Source organism: Cheilinus undulatus, linkage group 7 (assembly GCF_018320785.1).
Source record: "Cheilinus undulatus linkage group 7, ASM1832078v1, whole genome shotgun sequence".
Lineage (NCBI taxonomy): Eukaryota > Metazoa > Chordata > Actinopteri > Labriformes > Labridae > Cheilinus > Cheilinus undulatus.
The window spans coordinates 28,055,724-28,069,664 of NC_054871.1; the positions used below are offsets into that span (position 1 = coordinate 28,055,724).

Consider the following 13,941-nt stretch of genomic DNA (forward strand, 5'->3'; position numbering starts at 1 on the left):
AATATGATACAAGTCACTGCAACCTAAAATATGTAATGCTGCAGTGACCCTATACCTCCACAATCTTATAATTTCTTGATCAATCAGTTCATTCCTGAGTCAGAATGGACATTAGTGCAAAAGTTGAAGAAAATCAAAGCATTCTTGAGGTATTGCACCATAAGAATGGCCCAGATGGGTGTATGGACAGATGGATGGATGGACTGATGGAGGTATAAAAAAAAGACACCGATCACATATTTTTGTCAGGATACAATCTAAAACAGACTGACATCTAAAACAAATACTCTGACCAAGTTGATCAAAAAGATGAGCCATGGGAAAGAAAAGTGTTTCTTGTTCCCGAAAAGATACATTTCTAAAACCTCTGTCTAAACCTCTGTAAAATATTTAAAAGGAACTGCTACTGAATCAGTACCTCAAGTAACTACATTGCTGGTACGGTTTTAAAAATACAAAAATATATGTTGCACAAATGGCCTAGTGGTAAGGTCATGCCTCATGTATGCTGGTGGCCTCCGGCTCCTTTCCTGCATATCTCTCCCCAACTCTCTTGTCCCTGTTTTTGACTCTATTTACTATTCTCTTCTGTCAGTAAAGGAATATAAAGACCAAAATGTATTTAAAAATAAAATAAAAACAGAAATAGTTCAGCAGTACAGCAGCTTCTGTACAAAAAAAAAACAAACTTGTCCAAACCAAATCCTTTTCTTACGTAAAGCTTAGGTTGGCTTTTCCTGAATTTACAATCAGGCCTATGATTATTTGGACTGTGACACAAATATTATCATTTGCTTGTATTTCCCACCACAACAGATCTGAAATAGAACAATCAGGATTAAACTAAAATTTAGACTTTCAGCTTTTATTCAAGGATTTCACAAAAATATGGCAGTTATCAGTTAGGAATTAGTCATTTTATTCATGGACCTCCTTTATATTGTTTAATGTAGTGAACTTTTCTGTAATTGAATCCAGTACAACAGTATTTGTAAAAGTATCTTTTATCTAGGAATTTTATGACATGCATGATGCTTGCAAATGTTGGTGCTACATTTGCAGCTCAGTTGTTGCTCTAATACTATTTGATGCCCAGAGCCAGCCTATGTGTGCACATAAGTGAACTATTACACAAGCACACTAAAGCAAATTTCAACACAAACAGCTGAAATTCAAACAAGTAAACACAGTTTTATTACACATTAAATGGCTAAGTACAGTTAAGAAGTCATCGATTCCCAAGTGTTCGGCCTAGTGTGCAGAGCTAAACATAATCTGGGCCCTCTAGATGCCATGTTTATTGGCCCAAACCCCTGGAGATGAGACTGAGCTAATGAGGTAGACACTAACACTGGCTCCCTACCCACCTGCTAGGCCAGCCAAGCCCTGGGCTTTCTCTGTTAATACCTTCAGACGTTTCAATAAGAGGGCAGCAGCAAGAGCAGAGGCCATTATTACACTTCTGTCTTTGTGCTTTTTAATATCTCCTCATCCATGAAACACAGACGCTGCAGATGTGTGTTAGCCAGGTGCCAACTGGGCCACTGATGCCACAGTGAGCTGCAATCTATTCATGTTCCCTTGACATCATATCCACAGCTACTGAGGGGGGAGCTGAGCCAAAGACTAAGATCACAAATATGTAAAGGTTGAGTAATATTACTTTATCTTAACCAATATACAGTCATGGACGAAAGTATTTGGCACCCTGGGAATTTTTCCAGAAAATACACCATTTCTCCCAGAAATTGTTGCAATTACAAATGTTTTTGGTATACACATGTTCATTTCCTTTATGTGAATTGGAGCAACACAAAAAATCGGAAGAAAAAAGACAAAATTTACATAATTTACACAAAACTCAAAAAATGGGCCGGACAAAATTATTGGCACCCTCAACTTAATATTTGGTTGCACACTCTTGGAAAAAACATAACTGAAACCAATCGCTTCCTATAACCATCACCAAGCTTCTTACAGCAGTCAACTGGAATTTTGGACCACTCTTCTTTTGCAAACTGCTCCAGATTTCTCAGATTTGAAGGGTGCTTCGTGCAACAATAATTTTAAGATCTCTCTATAGGTGTTCAATAGGATTTAGATCCAGACTCATTGCTGGCCACTTCAGAACTCTCCAGCGCTTTGTCTCCAACCATTTCTTGGTGCTTTTTGAGGTATGTTTTAGGTCATTGTCCTGCTGGACACGCATGACCTCTGACGCAAACCTAGCTTTCTGACACTAGGCCCTACATTGCGGCCCAAAATTTTTTGATAGTCTCCAGATTTCATGATTTCTTACACACAGTCCAGGCACCCAGTGCCAGAGGCAGCAAAACAACCCCAAAACATCTTTGAACCTCCACCATGTTTGACTGTAGGTACTGTGTTCTTTTCTTTGTAGGCCTCATTCTGTTTTCTGTAAACAGTAGAATGACATGCTTTTCCAAAAAGCTCTACCTTAGTCTCATCTGTCCGCAAAATGTTCTCCCAGAAGGATTGAGGCTTACACAGGTACATTTTTGCAAACTCCAGTCCGGCTTTTTTATGTCTCTTTGTCAGCAGTGGGGTTCTCCTCGGTCTCCTGCCATAGCACTTCATCTCATTCATATTACGACGTATGGTCCGAGCTGACATTTTTGCACCTTGAGTCCGTAGGACAGCCTGAATTTGTGTGGAAGTTGACTGAAGATGTTTATCCACCATTCCAACTATCCTGTGTTGCATTCTTTTGTCAATTTTTCTCTTCTGTCCATGTCCAGAGTGACTAGCCACAGTTCCATGGTTGTAAACTTCTTGATTATATTACACACAGTGGACAAAGGAATTTCAGGATCTCTGGAGATGTCTTGAAACCTTGAGTTCATATTTTTCCACAGTTTTGCTTCTTAAGTCCTCAGACAATTCTCAGCTCTTCTGTCTCTTCTCCATGCTTGGTGTGACACACACAGGCACACAACACAAAGGTTGAGTCAACTTTTATACATTCTGGCAATGTGAAAAGAGCGGCACAGAGCACTGTCGGTCTACAGTTTGATTTTTGCTTTAAAACGATGTAAAATCAATCAGTTCAGACAGTGTAGACAGATCGAGGAGGGCTCAAGACACTGCATCATCAGCTCTAGACGCACCCTCAAAAGGGTAGCTTGGTTGTGTTGGAAAAGCAAATCCCCTGCCTCACTGGGATGCTGGGCCGAGTCAAACCTAGTAGAGTCGAGCCTCACCATGTAATGGAAAAGCCCCACTACAGGCTAATTTAGAGGACCAATTTCTGTTGGACAAAAACTGATCTGGTTTCATAAGCAAACATGAAAGAAAATGTTGGCATTAGAGAAGTGTCACACCAAAAGATGTAATTTCAAAAAATCAAATGGCTCAAATTTTTACATTAAGTGCATCTCTAATCTTCCTGATCCCGATCTCATGTATCGGTTCAGAGTCAATATAAGCTTTCTTTTAACTGACCGAAGATCAGCAATTTGATCCAATCAGCCCAGCTGATCATTAACGACAGCTGTCGTAAACAGAGCACAATTTTCTGGCAGGCCATAAATGCACAAGTAAGACAACAAGCAGTGGCAGCAACCCTGTGGCTAAAATGTCAGCATCATGGAAATACTTCAAGCTTGAGAGTTAAATCAGTCCAACGGCCACTTGCAGCATCTATACAATGACCATTTAGTGAGGCAGTATCAGCTGGGCTGTGTTTAATTCTACCAATCTGATCCAGCATCTCCGCACTAAACATGCAACAGTATATGGTGACTTCACTAGAGCAACAGTGGAAAATGCTACACTGAAGCAAAAACTCTGGATTTTAAGAAAAGACTAGAAAAGCACTCAGAGAGCACAGACCTGCACCATCAGCCCTATCTCCCAATAGTACAGAATCCTTTAAAAAAATCCTGGATCCAGAAGGTGATCCGAATCAATCCCAAAATCTAATCAGCTCTTCCTTATGCCATTTCTGACATTTCCTGAAAATTTCATCAAAATCCATCCATAGGTTTTTTGAGTTATGTTGCTAACACACAAACTAACTAACAAACCCTCCCGATCACATAACCTCCTTGGCGGAGGTAATAAAAATACCCTGGAGAGAGGGACAAGGAAAAAAGATCAAGATGCTGGTTTTCCCTAAACAACCTTCACTTCATTTTAAGGTAACAGTGGGTGAAGAAATAAGAGTGAGGGAGGAAAAAGTTCTGCAGCTGATCCTGATTTTAACAGGTGTCGTTGTTTAGAATCTGTATGATTCATTTGCTTTTGATCTTATACCTATTCAAATCAAACTTTACACCCCTTAACAGTGGAGTTAGGATGTCGTATTCATTTTTTGAGTTCAGTTCTTGTGGTGACAAATACAGTCGAGCATTAACTAAATGGTATTGTCACTATCGAAGCTGTTTCCACCACATTTAAGTGGAATTGAGGTTATTTCAATCAACTTTTTGAATTCATGTATTGCTGTTTGACCACTTTAAGTGGATTTTTGACTCTTGTCTGATGTAATTCAGACACTAAGTGAATGTAACTTTATTTTTTACTAATTATTAAATGGAAATGGAGCTAACAGAGCTCTGAGCAGAAATTTGTTTTTGGTGTTTTACAGTGTTGGCTGTAGTTAAATGAAATAAGCTCGAGACATCTACTCATTCTGTTTATTTAAGTTATTTTTGTAAACAAAATCCACTGAAACTCTAACCAAGGTAAATATGAGTATCAGATCGGGGATCAGAATTGGTAGATACTCTGTATCAAAAAATCAGATCAGAGGCCAAAAATTCTGATCGTGACATCCCTACTAATTACACTCGAAAATATAGAAGATTATGATAGGAAAATAAAATAAAATGACATGTCGTATGAAGTTCAACTTAATTAAACAATGACAGAAATAATTCATTAAGTTTTTATACAACATAAACCATTCTTCCTTTTTCTTGTATTCCAAAATGTTGATAGCAAAATGGCCACTAATTAAATTGATAGCTTAAACAGGACCCTCTTTATTTCTTTTGCTGCAGAACAATCAAAGCCTCACATCAATATCCCAAAATGTCTGGTTTCCTCTCCTCCTTTCACAGTGTAATAATAAATCATTAGACATTAACTTTATGTTCTTACCACAAGCTGCAAAAGTAGGTGATCAATCCTGGGGTCTGCCACTGCACAAAATGCCCACTGCTAATTATATTTCTGTTGCAAACTGAATGTTTACTGATCACAAAACTGGATGTCTTCAAAGACAATGTACACAATGACAAGTCTGCATCGTAGCGCTTTGGTTTGTTCGGTGGTTACTGGCTTTACAACTGCCTGCTTTGAGCTGTAATGCAACAAAATAAAGCAAACAGTCCTCAGTAGAGAAAAGATGCATTACCTTTAGTTCTTTGCCCTTTTAGGAACATTAATGGAGTTGCATATTTGCTTTCACTGTCAATCTTTAAAGCTCTACCTCAATCATTGACAAAAACAGGTGCAGTCATCGTTTCTGCTCTGAGGTTTTGGAATATGAATAATGAGTGGTAGAGAAAACAGACTGTATCTACCAGAGCAGGTTATTCTTATCACTCACAAATGTGCACTATTACTTTACATCAAATAAAAAATATATGTAGTCTGATGGTTGCTATAAATATGGCTGTTATGGCATGTAATACATAGAAAAAGTGAAACAAAAGTCAACACTGCAAATGAAACATCAATCACGCACATCTAAAAGGAAGACGTTAGCTCGGGGTTAACACAAGAATGTGTGCACAACAGCTCCTCAGTGTAGAACCGTCCCATACAATTAGCATGGGAACACATATGCTGTCAAAGAAAGAGCAGGACAAAAGGGGTCAGAGGTTCCTCAAGGTTCTGTTTGAGGCCTGCTTCTGATCAGCTTGACTGTGTGCAGGGTGAAAGACTGGGGAGAGCGACCCAGGGACAGCAGAGGTCAGCAGGACTCAATGATGTGTGATTTAATGTCCACAGATAGAGGACACAGGATGGGAACGGTCTTTGACGTCTTAATTAGCTAGGACATCTTACTCTCATGCTTCTGACAGATGGTTTTTGTTGGATTACAAAATGAGGAACACTTTCTCCTTCAATTTACACGCACTGAAACACTGTAGATGAACAATCTAGGAACTATTTGCTTCTCTTAGTGCTTGAAAAATAGCTACGTTTGAGAAAGTTGCTGTGGATCTCATTGAAGGCAGCTATCATTGTGCACAGAAATGTTGACTGTTATTCTCTGCTTTAAAAAAATGATGTTTTTGTGTGTCTATGTCCCTTACAGAGTCATCAGATGCTGATGCGGGCCATCCCTCCCACTGTTGATGCCGGACTGGGATATTGGTCAAGTCTGAAATGTTCCTCTTTACCTGTACACATAAAGGAAAGATAAAGTTATCACTAGAAAGTCAGAGGCATGAAACACAGCAACAAAAGCAACTTAGGGATACATTTACAGTTTGATTCATCAACTACATTTCAATCTATGCCTAAAACGGCTTTATTTATCTTCAACATTTTGACATTTAAAAGAATCAGCTAAAACTGTAAGGATTATAATTCTACAATAATTAAAAGATCATAAAGCAAACAAGAAGCTGCATGAAAGTTTTCTCCATTCAGCAGTCTGACAAACAGAAGGAAGGACACGAACAAAGGAGGAGGAGATGCATCAAAAGAAGAGAGGAGGAGAGAAAAATAATAAAAAAGACAGCCAGTGTTATCAGCATTCTTCAGATGCCACAGCTAATGCCCAGCAACAACAGCCCCACGCTCTGAAATGAACAGTATTTCTCTTTCCCCATTCATGCGCGGACGCTGTATCTGCATCACTTAATAACATTCCTCGCTTTAAACAGTTAGCAGCCAGCAGCGTCTGCCTCGCCGAGCGCCCGTGTTACACCGTCCAGTGGTTTGTTTGTTTAAAGCCCTAACGCCAGCCTGATGTGCGCCAGCCGAAGGTGATCAAAGCGCCCAGCGGCGTCTGAGCGCTGGCGGCCGTGGATTCTGGTGCATTTGTTTAGCAGAATCCTGGTCTACGGGCCCGCAGGGGCTGGACACTGATGCTGAGAAAACTGTCAATTGTGGAGCAAAGATCCATCTACACACAGGTCAAATCCTGTCTTTGTAGAAAGCATTGAAGTGAGATGGATCCTTGGACATACGCAGGGCTGCTGGTCATGGAGGTGGAAACTTAAAGAACGCTACAAACACAAAGTCAAAGCCAATGTCAGGCAAAGCAGGAGAGCAGCTACAAAACAATGAACCAAGAAGACTGTGGAGAAACTTTTGACTTGTGATATTAACATGATCTGTGCATGTGTGGGTGTCTTATACCACAAACATGATGCGCAAAATTTAAATATGATTTCACCCCTGTTTCAAAGCAACAGTAAATACTCTAAGTCATCAATCTCTTTAAGAAATTATACTTTATTTGTGCTGGGCCTGGCACACCAAAGCAATTTGATGCACAAACAGGCTGAGAAAAAAAAAGAACAATAATAAATGAGTGGCACAGTCCATCCTTTGTCTTTCTATCGTAAATCCCACAGCACACCGCTCAGTGCCTTTCCTTATGATGAGAAGCTATGGCCAGGATAGCAGCCTGGGGTCAGAGCGGGTGGCCAGTGTTATTACAGAGTGTAATATCTATGTTTGACCAGCCGGACTACAGGGATTTGACTGACCGGCTGGCCAGCCGATGAATAGAGGGGAAAAGTGAGGAAAGAAGAGGCATAAACACTAGTAATGAAGAGGCTGCAGTCAGAGGTTAAAGCAGCATCAGAGAAACAACAAACTAACGCCCACCACAGAGAGAATGAGGGTGAGAGGTGGAGGAGGAGGAGGATGGGAGGAGAGGGGAGACAGACAGTGAAAGGCACCTGGCAAAGGACAACCTGATCTTACCGCAGAAAGAAAACACAGCTACACAGCAGACCTGCCCACCTAAAACTAAACCACCAGACTCTGCAAGCAGTGATTCACACGGTCCTATTTTGACCATATAAGAAGTATAGTGCTTTTGTGGCAAACTGATGCAACTATATTAAAGAAATAAACAATCATAGGGGTACATCTACTTTAAAGAAGGTTGCTCTAGCATCTACAGGTAGCTGAAGTTTGTGTTGCAGTCCACAGTAACAAAGAAAAGAGTGTGTGGGCCTCAGGAGCGATCACAGAGGGAGCATTACTGTCTTATGCTGCCCCCTGTCTGCCACCACAGCAGCTTGATAAGAAGTTGGACTGCAACAAACTAAATCAATCATGATAAAACTACATCTAATTAACAAATTTACATTACATGTAAGATAGAAATTAGCTGACCTATATCACTGAAGTAATGCACAAGAGTCACTATAGTTTATTGTGCATTAATAAGTAGAACATGGGCACAATAGTGAAAAACTACGGCAGCTGACGTTATGCATGTACCCGCCTGATATGTAAATATATATATAGGATAATATATAATGGTTGAAGACAGGACAATTTTAGTCAGACTCTTAATATCAAGTGCAATGCTTCTGATGTGTCTGTTTATGTTCATGTATTGGAGAGGTGTTCGAGCCAGTTCTAAAAAACATTGGCTTGACTGGCTGTTGTGCTGAGCTGCTGGGCGATACGGCAAAATTAATGATCCAATCATTGTAAATGCCAATTGCCTGTAATCCCTGGCTGGAAGAAAATCAAAGAAAAGGAAAGGTTTCCGTTAAACAGTCACAAGCTCTCCCTCTCTCGCTCTCTTTCTTCATCTCCCCTAGGCACCAGATGCCTCTCTTTCATTCCCTTTTTGATCCAACCTTCCTTTTCTCAGCTCTGCAGCCCTGCCTGCATTCGGTTCCTATATGTCCCCCAGCTGCGGAGCAGGGATGGGGCCCGGACCCAGCCCTAAGGGGGGGGGGGGCGAAATCCCCAGGACAACTGGTCTGGTCACGGACAACCCGAAACTAGCAGCCATCCCTATTCTACCCTCTACGTCCACAGCAAACATTTACTCTCCAGCTTAGCTCAGAAGCTAGCCAGCAACTTACCCCCACACTCTTGTCTGGTAATGCCAATCAGAGTCTACACAGCCCAGTGGTACTGAGATGTCGAAAAAAGAAGGTAGAGACAGGACACTGGAAGAGGGAGATGGAGAATGAAGGAATAGAAAGGGAGGGGCAAGGGCAGTTCCCTGAGAGCCACAAGGCAAAGCCAGAGCCTTTGACGAAGACAAACAAGAAGACAGGACTCTATCCCCATTGATATGCACAAGCAGGGACTAGCCGCTAGTCTTCAACTAAGACAAAAGAGAGAATGGGGAGAGAAAGGTGCTCTGTAGTGGAGGCCATATGTGTTCGTGAGTGGACACAGTATGAGCAGAATGGGGAGTCAGGCTGGCTGAATATGGTGTTACTTCTTTGTTGCATTCTTAAGTCTTTTTATAATGACAGAAATACACTTCCACTCTTTGTTTACAACTTTAAACTTCACAAACTAGACCATGTTCCTTACTATGAGCACCAAAAATAAATCAAAAGAAACTTTGCTAAGGATGCCCATGACACTATTGGACTTCCTTTCACTGACTGTATTTGTAATTGAAGTTTCTAAAGTGGCTAATTCACCCTCTAAAACAAACTTTACAGTGAGTACATATGGTTTAATGGCATTTTTTTCCTATCACTAATAAGCAAAGAAAGAAGCCAGCCCCTTGGCTGAAGAGCAAATACATAAAGAGCATGGACAACATGAGGCAAATAGAGTCCAGATTTATGCAGGTTAAAGTTCTGGACCTCATGTTCACCACAGGGGGCCTTGAGATGCCTAAAGACAAGCATTCGTAAGGAAAAGACCACGACATGGAGGCCTGTTTAAGCCTACATTGTCCCTTCTCTAGTCCCCTACGGCCTCACACAGCACCCCCACCAAGCCAGCAGTCCTTTGCCTCCTTTCTGTGTCCATGGTTCCCCTCCCCAGTGTTTGTAATCCCACCAGAAACACTTAAGGTTCACAGTGGGTGCTCATCAAAACCATCTGCCTGAGAAGAGGGTGAGAGAGAGAAAAGAGAGAGCGAGAGATGGTGGAGGGAGGAGGGAAAGGATAGAGTGAGAGAGGAGAGGGAGAAAGGCAGGGAGGCGAGCTGCCTCCTCCAGTTCAGACATTGGTTGGACTAATCTGTTCAATTAGCACCATTACAAACTCTGCTAGTAGCCTGATTATTATTAGTGTAATCTTCACTCGCACTGAAGAGCAAGACCTGAGCAAAGGCAAAAAAACCCAACACGACATACCACTTACTGCTGCATCAGAGTACATAGTTATCAGGTGGTAAAACATGGACATCAAAATCAAACAAAAAATGAAATAGATTGAGATTAGGGATGAACGATATTGAATTTTCCACAATATTTACAAATCATATTGGTATCAATACCGATATTTACGCATGTAGTTCGGACCTAAAACTGAAGTCTTAAACTCCACTGTCTTCTATGTTCATGCGGCCAATACTTACAGCTGATAAAGCAAGATTTTTGTAGCCAAAATATCATTTGTAAATATTGGCTGAAATGTTCATATCTGCAAGTAATTGACATTTTATGCTAATATATGCTGAGCAGAGATCATACCAATAATATTGTGCCTTTCCCTGCAGAAAATGACTTCCTTGATATATGAGGAAAAATGAACAAGGGGACTTCTCCACCTCATCAGTCTTGCGGGAGCTTTTTTCCCCTCACCTGTGACAGCAGAATATCCACGCTAAATAAAAATGCCACCTGCTCAGGTCTCCCTCTGCAGGGAGGACAATCCAAGGCCGCAGTATGTGAATGTGTCCAAACATAGACTTGAGCACTTGCTCTTCTACATACTCAAGCAAGAAGTCAAATTTTCATGCTCCAAGCTTTGATCCTTTTGCATCAGTTATAATAATAAAGATGGACAAAGAGGCGTCCAGTATAAGTGACTATAAATAATTAATAGGCTGCCAAATCTACTGTTTAGTTTCGGCTGTAGATAATGAATAGACTCTGTCATGTCCAATTGCTTCTGCCTGCTGAAATCAAACAATTTTCAGTATTTAACTGCCTCTCACACTACTGAGAGGGAGGGAGAAAAAAAAAGCTGAGTAGGGGGAGATGGGAGAAATAAGGGGGTTGTAACAGACCGCAGCTGTGAGAGTAATTATGTGCTTGGAAATGTGATCATTTGTGATGAATAATGAATCGATGGCTGAAATAGACTCGCAATGTTCAGGCAATGGATTGCTATGGGGAACTAGAAAATCAGATAGAATAATATTATGCATAAGAGGGCATATAGGAGTTCTTGATGTACAAAGTGACTCTCTGATGTCCTGTATGGCCTTGTGTTAAAGGGCCAGTGTATTACCTCCTGTATGGTTCTGGAGCCGGGGAAGTTGAGACTGTAGTCCCTCTGGGCCTCGCGGTGGCTGATGACCAGCAGGAAGTTCTGGTTTAATGACTCCTGGAGAGCACTAGATCAGGAGAGAATAAAACATATAACAGTAAGAAGGAGGGAAAAACAGGAACTAAACATGTAAAAGAAAAGTCAGGCAGAATAATGAAGCAAGGAAATAAAAGAAGGGGGTGCCGAAAAACAAACATTATCACTAAGAGCTACTCAGTCAAGTAAAGGGCAAGCTGAAACTTGCCATCTAGTGGTAGCCTGCTGGCTCACAGGGAGGTGGGTGGCTCCTCTGGGGGCTAGTCGCCCACTTTACTGGTTGTGTCTTAACAAGCCTGGCCAGAGCTGTACTCAGCACAGCAGGCTTCTACAGCTATGGCCACCTGCACAGAAACAGCATGGTGTCCATCCATCTGGCTTATTACAAACAAACCCACCAGCTATTATGAAATAAACCCAGGAGGACTTTCAGCACCTTCTTAACCAGAAACACTCTGGATCTGTGAAAAGCAAGGTTTTACTGTGACATAAAACAACCCCACACAGGGCTGGGTAGGGTTATGGATCAACACAACCTGCAGATAATCTGCTTTTTCTGGCTTTTAAAATGTATTTATTTTGTTTGAATTTGTAGGCCATGTTATATAGAGGTTATATACATTCCTGCTCTCATTCTTTAGTAAAAACTTGAACAATGAAGAGCCATTATTGTGCATCATGACAACACTTCCTTTTCGGCAGATGCTGCAGGATTACTGCTCTATTTGTCTTCTTAAGAGTCAATGTCTATCAACTGAAACATGACTTTATACTGATGACATTCATATCTTTTATAATTAATCTCACTTTATTTCAATTATAGCCTTATAAATGTCTGATAACAGAGGTTTTCAACATATTTGAACTTTTGACATATTTTTACACCAAATGTTAAGGATACAGTCTATTATTTTCGAGGAGTGTCGCATTGAAAAATATGCCCGGTTTTAAAAAATAAGAAACTTCAGTCATTTTTGATCCAAAAGCTGCTGCAGGAGATAAAGAATGAGACCTGAATCGTACAAATAAGTTACCAAAGTATTTATGCAATTTAGACATAAGTTTGTCATTATCGGTAATTACAAGTAAGACTTCCCTTAATATTTGGTGCCTTGTATTTGCCTCCACAAGTCAACCATGCTGACCAATGAGCAGCAAGAAGCCAACACGTCACCAGGGCTGTCAAGTAAGAACCCCCCTTCACTGGTGTTGTGCTCAATTAGTCCCAGAACACCTCCAGAAGGCAGAAAACTGATCTACAGTGTCCCAGAGCCACCCCTCCTCTATGCTAGCTCTCACCACCCACCATGCCAACACAGAGACTTTCTATATGTTAACTACATTACCACATGTCCATCACAGCCAAAACAGCGATGCACCCTCAACAGACCCAGACTTGGTGCATACAGACTCCTGCCGGTGACAATGCCGATACTAACTACCCCAGACAGCTTATAACTGCAACTACAAAAAGACAGTTGTTCCCAGAACTGACATTACACATGAAACTGCAAACAAGTGCACAAGAGAAAATAAGAAAGAGTGAAAGAGAGAGAAAGCTTCACAGTAGCGTGGGGGAGAGAGAGCTTAGGTGAGGTGTCCTGCTTGAGCTAGCACTCATCCCCACCTGATGTGGTTTGAGGCTCTACCTCCCCCTACTACCTCATGTTCATGACAGAAGAGAGAAAAGAGCAAATTATGAGAAAGGAAACTAATTGAGTAGTTGAGGGGTCTATCAACATTTATTTCTGCCCCAAGATGGCATTACTCCTCTTCATCATATTCCACTGACTAGCCTGAACTGCTTTGTCTGACATCTCCTTAAGTGTCTTTCACAAACTCTGTCCCTGAACTCCCAGTTCTCTAAGTAATGAAACAGCTGACAATGCAACAAACCCGCTACATCCCACTTCTACTGGATGAACCCTAACTTTCCATCCTTGCTGTTCAGCTTCTGCTCCTAAATCTGCATATTTGAGCTTTTTCATTTCATAAGCTTCCTCCACAGAATCCTTCCATGGATTCATCAGCTCTATTAAATAAACTACACACTGACTGGCAGACCATAGCACTATGTCAGACCTAAAACTAGTGCAAACTATCTCCTGTGGAACAACCAGTTTTCCGCCCAAATCTACCTGCATCTCCCAGTCCTTGGCACCCCTTTAGCTCGCCTGACTGGTGCTTACATAAAAACCTGCCCCTTTCAATTTTCTCTCCCTCACAAACAAACTAAATGACTGCCCACACACCACCACCCCTACCTGATTACATCCTGCATTCACCTGTTACCTTCAGTTTTCAGTTCCTGCTGTTAAGCTTTTCAAAACCCTGTTACATCGCCATGTACATCTAGGTCCCTCCTACTCAGCTTCCTCTTGTCTACACCCTGTTCATCCACTGTTCCTGCTTAGCCTGAGCCACAGCCATAGTACACCACACTACTTTCTCATGTGTAGGTAGCTGCTCCACTACCAGCTTCCT

The 13,941-nt window shown here is 41.3% G+C and overlaps 1 protein-coding gene across 1 annotated transcript in view; it reads right to left on the bottom strand.

The window, feature by feature from the left end:
- The window catches only part of faf1 (Fas (TNFRSF6) associated factor 1), an 89,167-nt gene that overhangs the window by 56,162 nt on the left and 19,064 nt on the right, over positions 1 to 13,941 (bottom strand). Inside the window, exons 7-8 of the mRNA XM_041791611.1 lie at positions 11,383 to 11,488; positions 6,288 to 6,374 (exon numbers count right to left, since the gene is read on the bottom strand). Coding sequence (XP_041647545.1) covers positions 6,288 to 6,374; positions 11,383 to 11,488 — 193 coding nt within the window. The remainder of the gene's footprint in view (positions 1 to 6,287; positions 6,375 to 11,382; positions 11,489 to 13,941) is intronic.